At 42.9% G+C, this 22,230-nt stretch overlaps 1 protein-coding gene across 4 annotated transcripts in view; it reads left to right on the forward strand.

Moving 5' to 3' along the window:
- acot11a (acyl-CoA thioesterase 11a) overlaps positions 1-22,057 on the forward strand; it is a 22,727-nt gene extending 670 nt beyond the window's left edge. The window contains exons 2-19 of one of the 4 annotated variants that reach the window (XM_078264919.1): positions 57-128; positions 1,882-2,097; positions 2,174-2,243; positions 2,687-2,747; positions 6,286-6,390; positions 9,200-9,335; positions 9,983-10,074; positions 10,947-11,008; positions 11,120-11,239; positions 11,424-11,562; positions 15,944-15,999; positions 16,873-16,939; positions 17,526-17,609; positions 18,795-18,928; positions 20,439-20,606; positions 21,094-21,220; positions 21,307-21,522; positions 21,588-22,057. In XM_078264919.1, coding sequence (XP_078121045.1) covers positions 1,890-2,097; positions 2,174-2,243; positions 2,687-2,747; positions 6,286-6,390; positions 9,200-9,335; positions 9,983-10,074; positions 10,947-11,008; positions 11,120-11,239; positions 11,424-11,562; positions 15,944-15,999; positions 16,873-16,939; positions 17,526-17,609; positions 18,795-18,928; positions 20,439-20,606; positions 21,094-21,220; positions 21,307-21,522; positions 21,588-21,596 — 1,854 coding nt within the window. In that variant the 5' untranslated portion in view covers positions 57-128; positions 1,882-1,889 and the 3' untranslated portion in view covers positions 21,597-22,057. Of the gene's footprint in view, positions 1-56; positions 129-1,881; positions 2,098-2,173; positions 2,244-2,686; positions 2,748-6,285; positions 6,391-9,199; positions 9,336-9,982; positions 10,075-10,946; positions 11,009-11,119; positions 11,240-11,423; positions 11,563-15,943; positions 16,000-16,872; positions 16,940-17,525; positions 17,610-18,794; positions 18,929-20,438; positions 20,607-21,093; positions 21,221-21,306 lie in introns of those variants that run through there. The other 3 variants (XM_078264917.1, XM_078264918.1, XM_078264920.1) reach the window with 3 other exon arrangements.
- The last annotated feature ends 173 nt before the right edge of the window (positions 22,058-22,230 follow it).

Consider the following 22,230-nt stretch of genomic DNA (forward strand, 5'->3'; position numbering starts at 1 on the left):
TTACCGGAACACGCTTTGATAGCGTATGTTTAACGCTTAGCTTGATACTTTCACAGGTCCCTCAGGTTAGTGAGTGACGTTACAGTGTGTGGATGGTCTGGCAAAGCGAGACTACGTTACATTGCAAAGTAAGCTAATATTTCAAAGTTATACCGCTAAACTTTCAAGCTAGTAGTAGCTTTATAAGCTAATTTAGCTGTGGAAGGTTTTTTTTAAGTTCGCTGTTCTAGCTGGAAGAATATGATTTGGTGTGCAGTAAATGACTAACGTTAGCAGGTATCTTAATGTCGCTTGATTAGCTAGCTATTTCATGTGCATATATGTTTCGGTTTACAGAATAAAAGTTGTCATAAGTAACGTTAGTCCTTTTATAACTGTAGCTGTAACTTTGTCGAATTTGTTCAGAGTGCGTGCACTCTCAGTTGTATGTTTTCCTACCTGTGTGGCTGTCATGTAACATTATCATCATTTATCATAATCTACTATGATGTAACGTAAACAGATGGAAACAAAATGCGGGTTTACGTGCAGTTTAGTGTCCCAAATCCCACTATGGCCACGCCAAGATCCGCCCTACTGATATAAAATGTCAGCCAAATATCTTCAAACCACCAGTCTAGTCGTGCAAGGAGCTATAACAGCACAACTCACTGAAGTCGTCTTCTGGGGGTCTGAGAAACTGATTTTGACAAAAACTCTTCAGTTTTAGAAGGAAAAGGACTCATTTGTACAAGAGTCATTTTACAGGAAGCAGTTGCAGTAAATTATGTTGCAATCATTGGCAGCATGAGTACAACCCTTCCTATACACTTAACTAAAGTGACCTGATGTGTCGTCATGGATTGAGGACATAACAATTGCCTTGAAAAGTTAAGATCAAATAGAATAGTAAATCTGGAGATTGTGTGTGGTATTTCAGAGTTCTTCAGAAAATACTACAATATAATGTAGGTTTCATGCAAATACTGTATGTTTATTGGTGTTTACAGTAGCCTGTCCTTCATGTGTAACTGATTAGCTGTCAATGAATATGACTTCCTAGGAAAATGGTTCCTGACAGATCTTTCTGGTGTGAAGACAAACTAAGAAATGCTCAAATTAATGTTGTCACAAGACACAAAAAGTGAATCTATTCATCTGTCAAACTGCAGGGTACTGACAGAATAACTATTCACACCAAGACTGCAGCTATTTGTTGTTTCTTTATGCATTCAGTCATCAACATGAGCTCCAGCTCAGACAGACACTATTTTCTACAGAGCTGATATCCAGTAAAATCCAGTAAACTACATAGTTTAAACAAGTAAGATCAAGTCTCAATTATAAGAGCCTCGCTCTGATCTTTCCCTCTTGTCCCTTTTTAATAAGTAAGTAAAATGTATTCATAAAGCACACAGACATAAGTCACATAGTGCTTTACAGGAGCAAACACAAGAAACGCAATACAGATTGAGAACACGATATTGCTAAATAATTGAAAGTGCAGACCAGCTGCAGACCGATAAACCAATTGCCAGTCTAAACAGGTATATGTCTTTATCAGATTTTTAAAAGAATCCACAGAAACAGCAGGGGTGTGTGTGTGTGTGTGTGTGTGTGCTGTGTGCTGTGCAGACATGACTGTCAAGTCCTCTCTGCGTGCATGACTGCACATGGAGAGGACTTGACCGCATGCTAAATATTTGCAGACAGCATTTGGCTACCCCGCTTGTTGGGATGGATACCGTCTCTTCTGAAGAGAGAAGCCCAATTCCAGAACAAGTTAAAATTGTAGATAACATCCATGTTGTGAGAGCTGCATAAGAGTCTTCTTAATGGTGACCGAGACAACTGACCTAAAACTGAAATTTAGAACCTTTAGAAACTCTTCTCTTCCCTCAGCTTTGAAGATGAGTTCCAGATTGTCAGGTGAACCGAAGAAAGACGACGAGGAGGAGGAGGAAGAAGAAGAAGAAGAAGAAGAAGAAGAAGAAGAGAGCATCAACCCGACGGAGGTGAAAATGAGTCAGATAGTGATGCCCTGTCACAGCAACCATCGACAGGAGCTGAGCGTGGGAGAGCTGCTCAAATGGATGGACTGCAGTGCCTGCCTCTCTGGTGTGTGTGTGTATAGTAGTCATGTGATGTGTGTTGTAATGATTTAATTTGTGACATATGTCTGTTTTATATTCAGCTGAGAGGCATGCTGGGTGTCCTTGCGTCACTGCCTCCATGGATGACATCCACTTTGAACGTACCATCAGGTAACAGGAAGTGTGTGTACAGAGGCGTGGGCCCTTCTCCACTGTGTGTGTGTGTGTGTGTGTGTGTGTATATATTCAGCATAGGGCTGCAACTAACGATTATTTTCATTGTTGATTAATCTGTTGATTATGTTCTCGATTAATCGATCAGTTGTTTGGTCTATAACATTTCAGAAAATGGTGAAAAATGTCAATCAGTGTTTCTGAAAGCACAAGATGTCATCCTCAAATGTCTTGTTTTGTCCACAACTCAAAGATATTCAGTTTACTGTCAAAGAGGGGTCACGAAACTAGAAAATACGAAGATTTTAAAAAGCTGGAGTCAGGATTTTTGTGATTGATCGATTATCAAAACAGTTGGCGATTAATTTCACAGTTTACAACTAATTGATTAATCTTTGCAGCTCTAATTCACTCATTCTTCCTTTTGTGTCCCTGTTCAGCGTGGGTCAGGTGGTGAACATCAAAGCAAAGGTCAACAGAGCCTTCAACACCAGCATGGAGGTCAGAGAAGTTTGCATTGGATTCCTGCAGTACATCACTTATGTTTAACATCCAGCTTGACATTAACGTTTTTGCTCACAATTTTGTGGGACATTACGTTTCATTTGATTCAAGTTGACTATTATACTACTCCAATTTACTTTAAAGAACTAGATTTACAACCCTTTAAATGTTTATGACCACTGTAAACACCCAAATAACAAGACAAAATAAAATGTAGGCTATAACACTACTGTGATGAAATATTCAGCTCTGGTAAGGTTGTGTGTAAAGGCCCGGACACACAGAGCCGATAATCGGCCGTTGGACAGTCTGGCGAGGTCAGTGATTCGAGTCTGTTCGGTGTGTTCCGTGCCATCGTCTGTCCGAGGGGCCGTCGTCCTTCATTTTGGCCGATTTGACATGTATAATCGGCGGGGCGGGCACTGCACAATCTGATTGGTAGAGCGCTAACCCGGAAACGAGGAGCGGAATGAGCGTGACTAGAGTCTCTCAAAATCTGACGAAAATCTTTTAAACTGACCTTTGTTGATCTGAAATGAAGACAGATTCAGCAACTGCATGGTCTATTTCTCGCTTAAAGTGTTTTCAGAAACACGTTTCGGTGAACTATTTTAGTACAATATGAGATCGTATTCTGAACAAGCCGCCATGACAGTCTGTCTTTGAATTTCCCAAGGGGGTAAGCGTCTCCTCACAACCCGAACCTCCTATGGCGCCATTTTGATGCTAATAAGCACTCACCCCTCGTTAGCATTCCATTGACTGCCATTCATTTTGACGTCACTTTGACAGCAAATAACTTTACATCTGAAGCATTTAAAGACCATTTGTCCATTGTTTATTTCTAAAGAAACACGACAAGGTATAAAAGGCTCCATTACCTTGTACCTCACATTATGGCTCTGTAGCAGACGTTTTTGTAAAAATAGGCTAACGATTGTGTCATAACCACAGGACTTACTGTCGCATAGTAGAGGAATTACCGTATAGTACAGGAGAAGCTCGCAGGCAGTTTCGACTTACATTAGCTTTTTAAGTTTAATTATTAATGTTAACTAGCATTTTAGTTAGCAATAATTAGCCTGTGCCCATGTTATCTCCTTACATATACCTACGCTCTCCGTCTCTGCAAGATTGGGAATGATTGAGATTTGTCTTGGCACAGCTACCAGAAGACTTACAACTTTCAGACAGGTTGCTCACGTCACATTTACGTCGTCTCTCTCAGTTGGAGGCTGCGCAGTAACGCTCGGCGCTCACTGGAAAAGTGCTTCTAATGGCCTTCACTGGTCGTCCAGAGCAACGGGATCTGTTGGTCCATTCTTATATACTGTCTATGGAATTTCCGGAGAAACAAGACCCACGTGACGCGTTCGTCCAATCAGCTGCCGTTTTTCATTTTTGGACGACAATACAGATTAGCGCCGCCTGCTGTTATGGAGACGTATTACGTCTCGTCGCTTTGGTGTGTTCTGAGGCACTTTTTTGACCAACTCGGTGAGACTGATCAGTCCAACTGCCTTTTCTGCCGAGGGTCGGCCGTCTGGTCAGTGTATCTGCAGCTTAAAGCTCCTTAGACATAAAAAGAATAGCTTCTTATTGTGTAAGTGGTGCAGGGGAAGTGGTTTGGAGTGACCGCTCGTGTGTCACTCAAGTGAGGAGTCACCGGCTGGCATGCGCCCCGGTGACGAGAATCTGAGAAGCACAAACAAACCAAACTATGTGACGAAACGCTGCAGGGTTCCGTTAAAACGGACCAAACTGCTCAGGTGTGAGAGCAACCGTAGTATACTTTGGTCTCTGTGCAGGCATCTCACCGTCACCGATACCACTCATGCTCGGTAGATGGGTACCAGTGGTTTTCTGGACGGATTTAATCACCCACTGCGGAGCTCTCCTGTCCTGGGCCGTGCACAATGCCATATTGTAATGTTTCCAGTCAGGATGATTTATATTGCTCCTCCATAAAAGTTAACAAGAACTTGGCAAAGGAATTTTTTTTTCCTTTTTAAGTTTCCTTAAGAAAAACAGCCATTTCTGACCTTTCTTTACCAGAGTGGAGATAGGAAATGTCAGCTTCTCTGTGATGCTGATTCCCAGGAACCTTAAACTGTTTACTTGCTCCACCTCAGCTCAACTAATGTAGACAGGGGTGTGCCTTTACCTTCTTTTTTCTAAAATCAAACAATGCTGCTAGTAGGTTTTGCTGACGTTAAGCAGTAGGTTGTTGTCTGTGCACCACTCTGTAAGATTGTTAATTTCCTCCTGATATGAGTTCTCCTCGTTGTTTGTAATCCGACCGATGATGTTGGTGTCATCCGCAAACTTCACACCAGAGGTCTTTCCATTTTGGGGGTTGCAGTCGTGGGTTTACAGCATTGGCAAGAGGGGCTAAGCACAGAGCCCTGGGGGGCTCCACTCTTCAACACTAGATTGGAGGAGTCTAATATCCAGTTGCAGAGTGTAGTACTGAAGCCCAGAGTGCTAAGTTTAATAATCAATTTCATGCGGGATTGTAGTGAACGCTAAGCTGATTATCAACAAACAACATTCTGATGTAGGTGTTGTTATTTTTAAGATGTGTGAGGGCTTAGCGGAGGGCAGTGGAAATGGTATCTTTTGTGGATCTGTTGGCAGGAGAAGCTCAAAACGCTTCTCAGATTTTGGGTGAGTGCCACAGGGCGATAGTCATTTAGACTAGACACTGCAGACTTTTTAGGTTTAGGGACGATGGTGGCTGTCATAGGGGGGGATGCTTTCCTGTGACAGTGATATGTTAAAAATGTCAGTGATAATATTCAAATAGCTGGTTGGCACATGTTCTTAGTACACAGCCAGTGAAGTTATCAGGGCCAGCGGCTTTACTCATATTCACTCTCATCAGGGTTTTTATTACATCTGCTGTGGATACTGACAGTGGCCGGTCCTCTGGAGGCGTTGCAGAATTGACAGCTGACTCTTTTTTTTTTTTTTAGATTAAGGCGGGCATAAAAGATGTTAAGCTCACCTGGCCTCACACATAATTGGGCTTTCATGCCACCAATGAGGGAAGGCGGAGGGGAAGGGGTTCCAATCATAGCGGTAGAGGTATGACGCATTTAGATAAGATAAAATTCCTTTATTGTCATCTATCTTATCTAAATGCTTCATAACCCTATTTGCCGCCCAAGTGAACGCACACACATTTGGCTTGCCACCCATAGTTTTCCAGGCTGAACTCCTGGTCGGTAACAGCCGGGGGACAGGAGCCGCTTTTATAGGAGCTGTACTCTAAATACTGTTAAAAAACAAACAAAAAAACTGCAGGCTGGAATTGCTCCACACGGCTCTCACAGACTGTTCCCCAATTCGTGAAATACCTTTTTTCACGGCCACATGCACCCGCGGCCGGACCGGCTATCAAAACAAAGAACGGACAAACTCAGATTACAACATACAGAGGGAGTGTGACTTCATTCTCTGCTCAGGACGCCATTACTCCACTATATCTTTACATACTTTGACCATATATTATCCCTGATATATTCCATCCCAGGTGGGCATAGAGGTGAGCTGTGAGGACCTGTTCTCTGATCGTCACTGGAGGATTTGTCACGCCTACGCCACCTTTGTTACCCAGCGCACAAACACAGGAAAAAAGGTGTGTGTGTGTGTGTAAGTAAGTAAGTAAGTAAAATTTATTATTATTCCATCCATCCATCCATCTTCATCTGCTTATCCGGGGTCGGGTCGCGGGGGTAGCAGCTCCAGCAGGGGACCCCAAACTTCCCTTTCCCGGGCCACATTAACCAGCTCCGACTGGGGGATCCCAAGGCGTTCCCAGGCCAGGTTAGAGATATAATCCCTCCACCTAGTCCTGGGTCTCCCCCGAGGCCTCCTCCCAGCTGGACGTGCCTGGAACACCTCCCTAGGGAGGCGCCCAGGGGGCATCCTTACCAGATGCCCGAACCACCTCAACTGGCTCCTTTCGATGCAAAGGAGCAGCGGCTCTACTCCGAGCTCCTCACGGATAACTGAGCTTCTCACCCTATCTCTAAGGGAGACGCCAGCTACCCTCCTGAGGAAACCCATTTCGGCCGCTTGTACCCTGGATCTTGTTCTTTCGGTCATGACCCAGCCTTCATGACCATAGGTGAGGGTAGGAACAAAAACTGACCGGTAGATTGAGAGCTTTGCCTTCTGGCTCAGCTCTCTTTTCGTCACAACGGTGCAATAAATTGAATGTAATACCGCACCTGCTGTGCCGATTCTCCGACCAATCTCCCGCTCCATTGTCCCCTCACTCGCGAACAAGACCCCAAGGTACTTGAACTCCTTCACTTGGGGTAAGGACTCATTCCCTACCTGGAGAAGGCACTCCATCGGTTTCCTGCTGAGAACCATGGCCTCCGATTTAGAGGTGCTGATCCTCATCCCAGCCGTTTCACACTCGGCTGAGAACCGATCCAGTGAGTGCTGAAGGTCACAGGCCGATGATGCCATCAGGACCACATCATCTGCAAAAAGCAGCGATGAGATCCCCAGCCCACCGAACTGCAACCCCTCTCCACCCCGACTACGCCTCGATATCCTGTCCATAAATACTACAAACAGGATTGGTGACCAAGCGCAGCCCTGGCGGAGGCCAACTCTCACCTGAAATGAGTCCGACTTACTGCCGAGAACCCGGACACAGCTCTCGCTTTGGTCGTACAGAGATTGGATGGCCCTGAGAAGGGACCCCCTCACCCCGTACTCCCGCAGCACCTCCCACAGTATCTCCCGGGGCACCCGGCCATACGCCTTCTCCAGATCCACAAAACACATGTAGACTGGTTGGGCATACTCCCAGGCTCCCTCCAGGATCCTCGCGAGAGTAAAGATCTGGTCCGTTGTTCCACGACCAGGACGGAATCCGCATTGTTCCTCTTCAACCTGAGATTCGACTATCGACCGAACCCTCCTTTCCAGCACCTTGGAGTAGACTTCACCGGGGAGGCTGAGAAGTGTGATACCCCTGTAATTGGCACACACCCTCTGGTCCCCCTTTTTAAAAAGGGGAACCACCACCCCGGTCTGCCACTCCTTAGGCACCGTCCCAGACTTCCACGCAATGTTGAAGAGGTGTGTCAACCAAGACAACCCCTCCACACCCAGAGCTTTAAGCATTTCTGGACGGATCTCCTCAATTCCTGGGGCTTTGCCACTGTGGAGTTGTTTAACTACCTCAGCAACCTCCACCAGGGAAATTGATGCCAATCCCCCCTCATCCTCCAGCTCTGCCTCTACCATAGAGGGCGTATTAGTCTTTAGGAGTTCCTCAAAGTGCTCCTTCCACCGCCCTATTACCTCCTCAGTTGAGGTCAACAGCGTCCCGTCCTTACTGTACACAGCTTGGATGGTTCACCGCTTCCCCCTCCTGAGGTGGCGAACGGTTTTCCAGAAGTACCTTGGTGCCGACCGAAAGTCCTTCTCCATGTCTTCTCCAAAACTTCTCCCACACACGCTGCTTTGCCTCTTTCACGGCAGAGGCTGCAGCCCTTCGGGCCCTTCGGTACCTTGCAACTGCCTCCGGAGTCGTCTGGGATAACATATCCCGGAAAGACCTTCTTCAGTCGGACGGCTTCCCTGACCACCGGTGTCCACCACGGTGTTCGTGGGTTACCGCCCCTTGAGGCACCTAAGACCCTAAGACCACAGCTCCTCACCGCAGCTTCAGCAATGGAAAATTTGAACATTGTCCACTCGGGTTCAATGCCCCCAGCCTCCACAGGGATGCACGAAAAGCTCCGCCGGAGGTGTGAGTTGAAAGTCTGTCGGACAGGGGCCTCCTCCAGACGTTCCCAATTTACCCGCACTACCCGTTTGGGCTTACCAGGTCTGTCCAGAGTCTTCCCCCACCCCCTGACCCAACTCACCACCAGATGGAGATCGGTTGACAGCTCCGCCCCTCTCTTCACCCGAGTGTCCAAAACATACGGCCTCAGATCAGATGAAACGATTATAAAATCGATCATTGACCTTTGGCCTAGGGTGCTCTGGTACCAAGTACACTTATGAGCATCCCTATGTTCGAACATGGTGTTCGTTACAGACAATCCATGACTAGCACAGAAGTCCAACAACAAACAACCACTCTGGTTTAGATCAGGGAGGCCGTTCCTCCCAATCACGCCTCTCCATGTGTCTCCATCATTACCCACGTGCGCGTTGAAGTCCCCCAGCAGAACTATGGAGTCCCCGACTGGAGCCCCATGCAGGACTCTACTCAAGGTCTCCAAGAAGGCCGAATACTCCAAACTCTTATTTGGTGCATATGCACAAACAGTCAGAGTTTTCCCCCCCACAACCCGCAGGCGTAGGGAGGCGACCCTCTCGTCCACCGGGTTAAACTCCAACGTATTATTATTATTATATATATTTATTATTAAAGGACACATTTCGACACATTTATTTAAATCTGCTCACAGGTGATCTTGCAGCCCATTGTACCCCACACTGAGAAAGAGCAGGTTGAATACAGCGTGGCGGCTGAGAGACGGAGGGTCAGGATGGTACATGATGACATCATCAAAGATCTGCTCTCCCATGGGTCTAACCTGCAGGGTAGGTTTTGATGCACACTGCTACATCACAGCATACAGCAGACCACAATAAAGCTAGCTGTTTTCCCTGAAAGAGCAGATACTGCAGAGAGTTTGTAGGCTTGTTGGATGCTTTCAGCTGTTGCTGAATGCTACTGTGAAAGTGAAGGACAGCAACTGAATACAGAGTATCAGGACTTTACACACAATGAAGCAGTGATGAAATAAGATTGTAATCAAATAGATTTGTATGACTTCACTTCATGTCACTTTCTGAAAAACAGTGGGCTTGTGAAAATTAATGCGAAACTATTAAAAACACATCAATGAGCCACATTGTTGCACTGGGTGGGTGACCTTCATTGCTATGAACACACACTGTATTTAATTTGGACTCAGTCCCACATACACCGTCCTGTTGGCAGAAATACTAGAGCACCAAATGTGGATTAATTTGCCACTGAAAATAGTCCTCAACAAATGCGTTATACAGTGGCCAGCTCCAAGTGAAACTATATATTTGTGAGCTTGACTTTAAAGAGTAACGAATTCACTAGGAACCAATGGGTTGTGAGTGAGAGAGTATGGAAGTCAGAAATCATCGAGAGAAACGTGTGTGTGTGTGTGTGTGTGTGTGTGTGTGTGTGTGTGTGTGTGTGTGTGTGTCAGCTGACAACTCAGCAGTAGACAATGCGGTGGCAGCAGAGAAGACCAAGGTGGAGAGTGTTGAACTGGTTCTACCCCCACATGCTAACCATCAGGTGATTTATTTATGTATCTTTCTGTCTGCCTCTCTGTCTGTTTATTCAGTTCAATTTTCAATTCAATTTTATTTCATGTATACAGTGTCAAATCGCAACAGGAGTTATATCAGGACACTTTACAGATAGAGTAGGTCTAGAGCCCAGTGTACGGAATTTTGTCTAAAATAAGGCCCTAAGGCCTGTCAAATCTGACTCCAATTTATTAATTCCTGCGCCTTCTTACATCGGACTTAAGTTTACCAGGACACAAGGATCAGTCTGAGACGAAGAGTTCAGTTAACACCAGATAACTCCGTTGGTAGAGCGGGCGCCCATATATAGAGGTTCACTCCTCGACGCAGCGGGCCCGGGTTCGACTCCGACCTGCGGCCCTTTGCTGCATGTCATTCCCCCCCTCTCTCTCCCCTTTCATGTCTTCAGCTGTCCTGTCAAATAAAGGCCTAAAAAATGCCGAAAAAATAATCTTTAAAAAAAAAAAAAAAGAGTAGGTCTAGACCCAACTATTCCCCCCCAAGAGCAAGCATTTAGTGCGACAGTGGCGAGGAGAAACTTCCTTTTAACAGGCAGAAACCTGAGGCAGAACCTGGCTCTTGGTTGGCGGCCATCTGCCGCGATCTTAGGAAAGAGAAGAATATGAATTTATATATGATAATATATGGTAATCAGGGCTATATGTCTTATTAACTTTAACATTTTGATGTGGTGCCATTGTGCAACATAGTATAAAAGTCCATTACAGATCCAGGTATTTAATATATAATAATATTCAGGCTTTTACTTTTCATGCACTCTGTTTCATCAGTGGTGTGCCATTACTGTCTTTAGGGGTAAGTTTACTGGATCATCATCTCTGTTTATCTGAATACCAGGTGAATACATTTGGAGGGCAGATCATGGCCTGGATGGTGAATGTTGCTACAATTTCTGCCAGGTACATCACACACACATTTAAAATGCTTTATTTAAATGCACCAGGGGTTACAGCTGTAATGTGCTCTTTCATTGTTTTTCTTATTGTATAATCTCTCTTTTCTCTATGCAGTCGTCTGTGTCAGGCTCACCCGACCCTGCGGACCATCGACATGTTCACCTTCAGAGGACCGTCTCAGGTTGGAGACAGACTGCTGCTGAGGGCTATAGTCAACAACTCCTTCAAAAACAGGTATCAGTATGTCCACAATCCCTCAGAAAGACACACGAGAAGATCAGATACGATAATACCTGACTGATTTATGTGGAGGAAATGGGTCATGACAACAGCTCAGTGTTAAAAGGGTAAAGCAAAGAAATATAGGAACAGTACATTAGTAGGAATTGAAAAACAAGTGAGTGTATGTGTTCTGCAGCATTGAGGTGGGGGTGCGAGCAGAAGCCCACCAGGAGGAAGGGCCTAACCGACACATAAACTCTGCCTTCATGATCTTCGAGGTCCTCGATGACCACAGGAAGCCATGCATGTTACCACGGATACGCCCCGAACCTCTGGTAAGTCAGCCAACAGAATGAACTTCTGATGAAGTTTACATTAAAGGTCCAATGTGTAGGAATTTCTCCCATCTAGCGTTGAGATCATATATCGCAATCAACTCTCTCGCGCCACGCAGTTCAAAGTACGTATTAGAGCTACGGTAGCCTTCACGCTTCAAAATGCCAGTCTCTTGCTCTTTTCAATATCCTTTTTCTTTTTTCTGGGTGAAGAAGAAGACTCCTGTTCCTGAAATTTGGATTTTGAATACATGTGGTCCTCCATGTTTCCTTCTTCAAACTTGCCGGGGCCGGGAAGCTACGATAGCCATTAGCAGCATTAGCAGCACCTGTGAGTTTATCATGTGACAGAGAAAACGCGTAAGGCGGAGCAGTATGTCCTGTATGTCTCTTACCGGCTAACGTATTTCAAGATGGCGCATGAATATGGAGCGTCTACCCCAGTTCATGCAAACGCAAATGTAAAATTTCAAGCCAATAGGAATACTTGGAATTGATGGTGGTGGTAAATATTCATGAAAAAGGACAAGTTTGTGAACGAGCAACACAGATTTTGATAATGAACAGCTAAACCCGTTACACACTGGACCTTTAAGGATGCGGAGCAAACTGCTGATCTGTCATGTGATATTCCCTCCGTCATTATTTTTTTTTTCAAACGCGCTTGCAACGCCTATTTACCGCATAAACTCTTTATGGACACAAGAAAAAAGGGTGGTACTCAGTGGACCCAAGTGCAGACACTGACACAGGTAGGTGAGGTTTAAGAAGGCTTATTGTAGGTCAAAGGGAATGGAGGTGGAGTGGAGACCAGAAGACGGCTGGCTGAAGCAGAAGGGCGATGGTGGATGGCAGACTAGGCAGGATGGGTAGTCGAGGGTGAGTGGTGTGGGCGGTTGAAGTTGTACGATGGTTAGCAGATGAGAGATGATCCTGAGACACGGGAAAAGACAGTACACACCGGGCACCCGGGTAGCTCAGTTGGTAGAGCGGGCGCCCATATATAGAGGTTTACTCTTCGACCCACCGGGCCCGGGTTCGACTCCGACCTGCAGCCCTTTGCTGCATGTCATTCCTCGTCTCTCCCCTTTCATTTCTTCAGCTGTCCCGTCAATAAAGGCCTAAAAATGCCCAAAAAATCTTGAAAAAAAAAAGACCGTAAAACATCAGGCTAGAAAACAACCTGAGTATGAGTTCTCTGAATTCACTTGACTAGAGAGGCCTGAAGCGTCTGACTACCACAGTAATTTAGACATCCTTTTTTGAAGTGAACTATACTCCAAATAACTCTTAAACGCTACTCTGGGTAACAGGTAAGGTGGTAATTAGGGGGGAATCCTCTCACTCATGAGACAAAATTAGCAAAAAGTACATAGCAACTTAAAAGACAAAATAAAGAACTAACGGAGAACTATGCAAAGAACAGACATGAAATTAAATACAAACACTCCAATTTCAATTGAATAACATTGTTGCAAAAAATAAAATCAAAATCAATAATCAAAAATAAATCTGGCAAATCAACTTACACTTATCACCTCAAGCCATAAATGAGACGTTCCGCACCTTTTATAGCAATTGGCCCTAACCCAACAACTATTTGATTGTTGCCCCCTTGAAATCTAAAATGCAGCCCCCCTCCCCACTCCAATAGTTTTTGTACAGTCCTTAAAATGCTCTGTTGAGCTGAGAGAAGTCCGATGATAATTCTCTAAGGCAGGGCTGTCAAACTCAGTTTCCCAGAGGGCCACACTGGAAAATGAGAATCACATCGAGGGCCAGACATGTAGAGATTATTGACATGCATGACTCATGTACTGTAGTCTTCTCACTTACATTTTGGGCCTCATAAAGCCCCAAAAATGTTCGCCAAAAATGTTCCTCAGCCAGCGACAAATACGTTGAATAAAGCTCCGAAAAAGTTGGAAAAAGGCCGAAAAAATACGTCAAAACTGTCTGAAAAAACGCCAAAAACAACATCGTAAAAAGTGGCAAAACATTGAGTAAAGCATCAAAAATGTTAAAACAAAGTGCCTAAAGCGTTGAAAAAAAAAGTGCATAAACCGCCGGAAAAGGCGTCAAAAATGTCGAAAAAAGCAACAAAAACACCAAAAACTTTAGAAAAAGCGACAAAAAGTAGGCGGGCCTACATGTATTGTGACTCTAAATTGAAATGCGGGCCGGATCAAAACCTGCGAGGGGCCGGATTTGGCCCCCGGGCCTCGAGTTTGACACACGTGCTCTAAGGGGTTCAACACCATGACCCCTCTCACATTACACCTGGTCATTTGATCCATTGTTATTATAAATATATCGATTAGTGCAGCTTCATGTCTCTTATTGGGAGTAGAGCTTTGATTGTAGCCCTAGCTATATTTGAAACATTGAAATGAATTATCTTTGTCTTGGAAAATAAGCAATATAATATACTATATGGTATATATTATACTGTTTGATCTGGCTATAATATAGCGGGAGAAGGTGTGGTCAGTCTTTTGTGACTCTTGGAAACTGACAATTAGCTGACAATTGATTGCATTTGTTAGTCACCACGTCCCTCAAAAACAAAGGCTACAGCATACATGGCTAATATTTTCCCAGCTGTCAAAGTTATAAACTGCAGGCCTGTTAACTTTTATTAAAGAGTATTAAAGTTATCACGATGTAGGGACGGATCGGCCTTGTGTTCATTGAAGCCGCTCTTATCATAATGTCCTACTACTACATGTAGTAGTCACACTGATAAGAGTGTAGTTGCAGGGTGAAAGGTGCCATGTTTATGGGTAAACCTGTTACAACCTTGTAGGAATGTTGCACCATTGTATAAACACAAAAATGTAACTATGCGCACAATTCCGAAAACTTGAAGCTCATGTATCAACAGCAAATTTCCGAGCACAATTTGCATTATTTAGCCCACTTTGTTCACCTGGAAAACACTGGCCTTCAAAACGCCACACCTTGTATTACCAGTCGTGCCAAAAAAAGGTGTGTGTTCTCAGAACTCTTAACAATGTTGCAGTATCAAATATAAGTTTACAGTATGACTCTGGGAAGATGGCTTGTGAGTCTCACCCATTTGGAGCTTATTGGATAGACAGATGTGCATTGTGTCCTATGCTGATACAATGATTGTGTCAATGCAATATTTATATGATACATTCACAGTGTTTTATTACAATATGGCAACAGCCTTTACTGTATGTACCATAAAATTGAAACCTATTTTGGAACAAACAAAACACCCTAACTTTAAAAAAGGAGACAAAGGAAACAATTTCCACACAATGTTATACATTTGAATATGTAACATGACCTCATGAAGCCAAAACATTTTCTATATTATAAACAGTATTTTGAAGTTAGTGTTTTAAATGATCACACCAGTGTGTACTTGATGCTCTGTAAGAGGTATTCATATGATAGCTGTGTTTTGGTGGAAATGATCAATTTTGAGACAGACTGATCTCATGAAGTGGCGTATGTACGACACGCCAATTCGAGACGCATACTCACTTTTTAGCGTGTTTATCAACGCCGTTTGGCCTCCATTGACTTACATTACCTTGCGATTGCGCGTGAATTTACGCCGTAGAGAGTAGTATGAAAGGGCGAAAATCCACGGAGGGAGGTTGGTCGGGAGGATGGGTAAAACACAGGACTTTCACCCAGGAGACCGGGGATCGTGTCCCGCATGTCACGTTTCCTAAACTCAACCGTAGCTTTCTTCTCGCGATAACACGCCAAGTGGCGTGTATGTTTACGTCCGCTGTATACGGCGTAGACATACGGATGGCTCAAAATGAGTACAGATAACACGCCGCTTGGCTTAAGAAAGTGGACGTGTATGTTATGCGCAGTCATGATGTCATGTTGATTTTGAGAAGAGTGAACATGGGTTTTGAGTGCAGTGTTTACTTTTTTTGAAATAGTTTTGACAACATTATTTATACTTATTTATTACTCTGAGTTGGGGCATCTCAGTTCTAAACCGTCTCTGTTTCTAGTCAGGGAGGGTCTAAAAAAAGTAACACGACCAAGTGAAAATATGGGAAAATGTAGGATGAAGTGATTTGGGAGTTTGACCTATACTAGAGATTAAAGGTCAGGATATCTTGGTCTCCGCTGCTTTAATTGTGACCATTCTTTCTAATGTCTCTTGTGAGACCCCTAACTTCATGGACTAAATTGCTGGAGTGCCCCTTTTTTGAGGAATAATGTATAAAATAATACACATAGCATCTTTAATAAAAACGGCATTCTGGAAAAGGCTCCCGACCACTACAACCCTAAACAGGACGAGAGGATGTAAGATGGAAAGCTGAATTACATTTTTCTTTGTCTGTGTCTTTGTCTGTCTCTCTATGTCTTTCACATACAGGAAGGAGGGAGGAGGTTTCAAGAGGCCATAGCTAGGAAAAAGATCAGATTGGACAGGTAACCTGTCTGTCTATTCGTGTGAAGAGCACATACATTCTTATCTTATAAATCCACTTCTGTGTCAGAGGTGATACTCACTTCAGTCTCTTAAAAATAAGGGGGATTGAACTTTTCAGGCAAGAGCACAATCTACAGAAATGTCAATATGCAGTACAGCCCTCTGCAGCGTGAAGAAATATGCATCACACCGCCCCTCGTGCTAAAGACACGCATGAAACTTGGAAACATTGGTCAAGAGCAATGATTCTCCTTCCTGGGGGTCGGGACCTCCAAGGGGGTCGCGAGGTAATTTCTGGGGGTCACCAGATGGTTGGGGAGAAAAAAATGAAATTACATATTCTAGACTGAGGAATGGTTTTTACATTACTGTGTAAGTTTGGTACATTTCATGTGTTATATTCAGAGCTTCATTTGTAAATCAGGAGGTCCTGGAACACAGAAAGGGGTCTGAAGGCGGGTCGGGGGGGGAGATAGAAAGTCACGAGCAGAAAAATCGACAGAGCCTGGAGCACGTTGGACAAGGCTAGGTGCTAGCTGCTAAAACTAAAACTAAACAATTCCTCAAAATCAGCAGGGGGAGAGCTGTAAAAATAGCTGTTTACACCGGTTTGCAGCTCTCTTTCTCGTTGTCGAGGGGTTGGGGGGGGTTGCGAACACAAACCTTATTATTCTGGGGGGTCATGACTCAAAAAGGTTGAGAACCACTGTTCTAGAGCACCACTAGTGTTCAATATTGCCAGAGGATAGCTCAGTATCAGACCTTGAGCCCATGGTAGACAGTGTTTCAGTAGATATAGATACATTTATCACCCACTGACATTACAATTAAATTGTCAAAAATGCATCTGATTTGTTCTCCTTTTGTTTCAGAAAGTACATCATTTCACGCAAGCAGGGCGAGGTCCCTCTATCTGTACCATGGAACCCCAGAAACCAGGTGGGGAATCACTCAGGACTATGAACAATGACATGTGCTGTGATAAATAAGACATGTATTACAGCTCATCCCTGTAAGTCCATGTAAACATGTGGAGAGGAATGGGCACACAGAGAGAGTGACGCACAGCAGTTTGCTGGCTGGACTTTGAGATGTTTTGGCACAACTTTGTTTGTTTTTAGTTTTTTCGCCACTACACTAACTGGTCAACAATGTCACTAGTGTTGGGTCACTAGGACGGCAGTGGATGCTTCCATTCAGTAACTGAGCTGCCAGCTGCCCTCTGGTGCTCTTTGGTACATACAAAAAAACAGATGACGCAGACAAGACCTGTGTTGTGTGTTCAGTTAGATTCTCACAGAAAAAGAGCCATTATAGACCACAACATGACAGAGGGTCAGCTTCTTAATAATGCTACTAGAGTCCAGCTGGCATTTAGAAATGTACACTTTTTGGTACGATATATAATAGTAGAATTTTGTGATTTTCATGAGATGGCAAAGCACGATCAGAAGAGTAGCATCATCTTCTGCTCCCTGTGCATGCTTATGTGTTTGTTTGCTAATGCATATGTATGTGCTTCCAGGTGTATCTGAGCTATAACAATGTTTCAGCTCTGAAGATGTTGGCTGCTAGAAACAACTGGCGCCTCAGCTCTGAGAAAGACAAGGTATCTGCTGGGAGTTTTTTTTGTTTTACGTATGGTGGTAGTTGTTTTTTTCTTTTCCCCACAAGGAGCTGGATGTTTCAATTGATTATTATTATTATTATTATTATTATTATTATTATTATTATTTTTATTTTTATTTTTTATTCCACAAAAAAATACATTCCACAAACAACAGAACAAATACATGACAGATGTACCACATGGCCTAACCATCAACTAGGAAATGCATTTCCTGCAGAAAATGCTTGTGAATGCTGAAAAGCTAAATTGCCAAAGCTGAACTGGATTGTTGGCATAATTAGGTAAGAATAAGGTGAAGTAGTGAGAACAGTTGGAAAAGTGGGAATGGTTTTAATTAGTACGAATGTCATTGAAATGTTGAATTATGTCAATAATGTATTGAACAAAAGTGAAATATTTAAAGTTTTTTTTAAAGTCATAGTATAGTAATGTCAAACAAGTGATAAAGTCATATTATAGAATGTAGAAAAAAGTGATAAAGTATTGTATGTATAATATGTCCAAAATTGTCATACTATAGTATGTTGAAAAAATGGAAAAAAGTCATAGTATAGCATTACGGAAAGAAAACGTGAAATAAAAAGTAATAGTATAGTATGTCAAAAAGAAATTATGAAAAAGTCATAGTATAGTATGTCTTAGAAAGAGTTTCGCACACTGACCATTACGCAAGCAATAATTTATAAAATACAACGTTTCGGTCTAAGACAAGTTCAGGTATCAGACTCGGTATCAGGAAGCAAAAAATGGTATCGGACCATCTCTAATAAAAACTAACAAAAATAATAAGGTGCTTGAGGTTCCTTCCTTATTGACAACTCCATTTTTCAAATAAATCAATGATCTCTCAGAGTAATCAGTGTGACAGAAAAAAAGGCACAAAACAATAATTTCCATAAAGAATAAGACAGCCAGTATCTTGAGCTCCCCGTTGGCCTAGCCTCCCTATTAAACACAAAACTTCTTACCAGTCTTCAGTTTTATTAAACCTTTTCCACCTTTCAACATGTTTTTTTTTCCCATCTTCAATTGTATTTACAATCAATCCTTCCCAAACATGGCAACATTTAATAAACCTTTTTAAATTGGTTGATATTCAAGGGTTATACATCATCGGCTTTAAAAGTAAATGTTTTTTTTTTTCATGTGATTATTTGTTCCCAGGTCCGTCTCTACACCCTGGAGCAGAAGTCCACGTTGAGCATCAGGGTGGAATCCGAGGTGGATGTTCCTGCTCACAGAGCGTTCTGTCTGCTGGCTGAGATGAGCAACAGGCCGAGCTGGGACACACATTATCAGTAATACTATTTGTCTAAAATGCAAAAAACTTCTCACAATCTCACATCTCACAAAGACACAAATTTGCACAAAAAGATCCTTTCATCGTCATGTGAAGAATCCAGATATAGTGCAGTGTACTTCGGTTTGAGTTCATACTCAGTGCAGAAGGATTGATCATTGCATCCTACAATTTACTGAACTCAAATAGCCGTATTTGTTTAATTTAGTCTGGACTCTGATTTCTGGCAGGCAGCTGTAAGAGTGTGGCCTAATAGAAACACAGGTCACACTTGGTGTGCATAGTGCAATAGGATGTGTCAATACAAAGTCTTAGGTAATAAAGCAGAGTGAAAAGTAATCTATACATATTCAGTGCCTGGGTTAAGGTATGTTCTCCTAATGTTGAAATAGGGTCAGGCGGCTGCACAAGGCCAAATGATAGTCTGCGACAAAACCCAATTCAAAACCATAACTTAAAAGTGCTCATATTATGCTCATTTTCAGATTCATACTTGTATTAAGAGGTTATATCAGAATAGGTTTACATGGTTTAATTTTCAAAAAGCACCATATTTTTGTTGTACTGCACATTGCTGCAGCTCCTCTTTTCACCCTGTGTGCTGAGCTCTCTGTTTTAGGTACAGAGTGAGACATCTCACTTCTGTTCCATCTTTGTTGGGAGTCGCACATGTGCAGTACCTAGGTAAGGACTACTAGCCAGTCAGTTGCAGAGTATGAGGGCGTGCCCTGACAGTACCTAGGTAAGGACTACTAGCCAGTCAGAAGCAGAGTATGAGGGCGTGCCCTGACAGTACCTAGGTAAGGACTACTAGCCAGTCAGAAGCAGAGTATGAGGGCGTGCCATGCTAGCAGCTAGGCGAGCATTATAACGTGTGTTACAAAGTGACCACGTTTGTCTCTGAAGTAAAGGCTGGACTACAATAGAGCTGTTTGGAGCAGTTTGTGAACAGTGTTTTCTGTTGGAGATGGTAAGTCCCTTTGGGGTGGACTTTGGGCTTTTTCACTTTGAAAACCGATAACATGCACAAAAAAAGATAATAATAATTTATACTTTATTAATCCCGCAAGGGAAATTACAATGTTTTCACTCTGTTGTTTATTGTTATACACATTACACACAGGCCTGAATTACACACACATGCTCCTATAAAGGAAAGGGAAAAAGCATAACATGAGCACTTTAATTATAGTATATACTTAAAGTAAGTATAATAGTCTGCGACAAAACCCAATTTAAAACCATAACTTACTTTATGCTAAGCTAAGCAGCTGCTGGCTGTAGCTCCATGTTTATCGTATAGACATGAGAGTGATATCTTCTTATCTAACTCTCAGCAATAAAATGAGAAAAATTGAATTTCCCCAAAATGTAGAACTATTCCTTTAACAGCATTATTATTATTATTATTTTTTTTTTTTTTTTTTTTTTTACTTTATTTCAAATAAAATACATTTCTATCATCCCCCCTCATCAGTGGTATCTCTCTGTGTCCTTTCCTAAATCAGGAAATGTGAGCTCATTCACCAGGTGGACGAAGATGACTTCCTGTATCGAGTGGTGACCCCATCAGTGCATCGCGGCCGGGTCGGTTCCCCGACTTCAGGCCATCAGGGAGAAGGGATTCTCCAGGACTTCATCTTGTTGGCATGCAAGAGGAAGCCGTGTGGCAGCGGGTCAGTACAACGACAGGTCAACAGGTCTAAACCAGGGGTCCCCACTACATATATTGTATAAAATAAGAGTTGCATATAATTAACTGGGCCTACAATAACGTGAAAGGCGACCTAAAGCCTTCACTCATACCTTTTCATTGTGCATACAATACTAAGCTTTTAAAATAAAAAATTGTTGTCATATTCATATAGTTATACATCATGTTTTAATGTTAAAATGTGGCACAGTGAAACCTTAAACTGTATCTGTGGATGGCTACCTTAGCAATAGGCCAGTAAGCCTAACATCAATGTTGTGTACACATTAAAAAAAAGATTTATCTTTACTAATATGTTGTATTCATATTAATGTATATTTATTTGACTATCAAACAATAATATGGAGGCCCCCTGTTGAAGATCTCTGGTCTAAACCACAGGTCAAAAGTCAGACACCTCTATCTTTCAGGATGAACGGTCAGTTCTTGTTTTGTTTTCTCCTCCTCAGAGATCCATACGTCATCGCACTGCGCTCAGTGTCCCTGCCCACTCACCCTCCCACTGAAGGGTATAACCGAGGGGAGGTCCTATGTGCTGGATTCACCATACTGGAGACCAAAAACAACATGTCACTGGTAATACTCTTAGCCATTTTAGCTGATTAAACAGGTGAATATTTACACATAGTCTTAACAAACTTCACTATTGTTACTTTTTCCAGATCAGTTACTACAACCAGGCATCTCCAGAGGTCCTTCCCTACATCTCCACCGATATTGCCGGCCTCTCCTCCTCCTTCTACCACATCTTCTGCTCCTGCAGCCAATACCTGACCAGGAACAAACTGCAGTCCGCCTCCGAGGTGCAAACCGGCCAATACAAGGCCACGAATACAGACAGTCCCACCTGTCAGACTGAAGCTGACAATGTGTCAGTGGCTCTCCACAGCACTCCCCTGTAGACGGCCAGTGGTACCTTCCAGGCCAGTTTACATAGCAAAGTGTTGAGTGAGCTCAAGCTTACATGGTACTATTAACACTGCCACAAGTGTTCACAGTGAACAAAAGGTGATATTTACATAAAACATTTTTTTTGAACTAATGTATTCAAATAGAGAATCTAAAGATCACAATAACTAACTATGCCTCAGACACTTAATGCTCACTCTAATGTTCAACCAGAGTCTGATGTAAACCAGACCTGATTTCAAAATAAAGGCTCATTTATCATTCATTGTTTTTGACACAAATTCATTTTAATCTGTGTCACCGATGGTCAGAATTTGTTTTGTTTGCAAATCTATGGTAAATGGTCCTTAAAGTACAAACACTAACAGGGGCATTAAGTGGTAAGAGATTTGTCTCCATTTGCTGACTGCAATTCACACAAGGTAACATCTGACTTTTGGAAAAAAAAACATTGTTTCATTAAATGCTTTCATAGGATTGTTAATAAAAATGTTTTTAACAGAATGTGTTTGTTCTCTGTCCTTCTGATCAGAATTCAACTGTAAACTACACGGCAAAATATAATTACATGACTGCATTACGCCATTAAATCTTGGAGTCAGATAGATGGTAACATATACCAGCAAGACTTGATATTCTGCAACCATGCTAGTTGCTCTGTGAGGCTGTAATAAACC

The sequence above is a fragment of the Sander vitreus genome, chromosome 12 (genome assembly GCF_031162955.1).
Source record: "Sander vitreus isolate 19-12246 chromosome 12, sanVit1, whole genome shotgun sequence".
Taxonomy (NCBI): domain Eukaryota; kingdom Metazoa; phylum Chordata; class Actinopteri; order Perciformes; family Percidae; genus Sander; species Sander vitreus.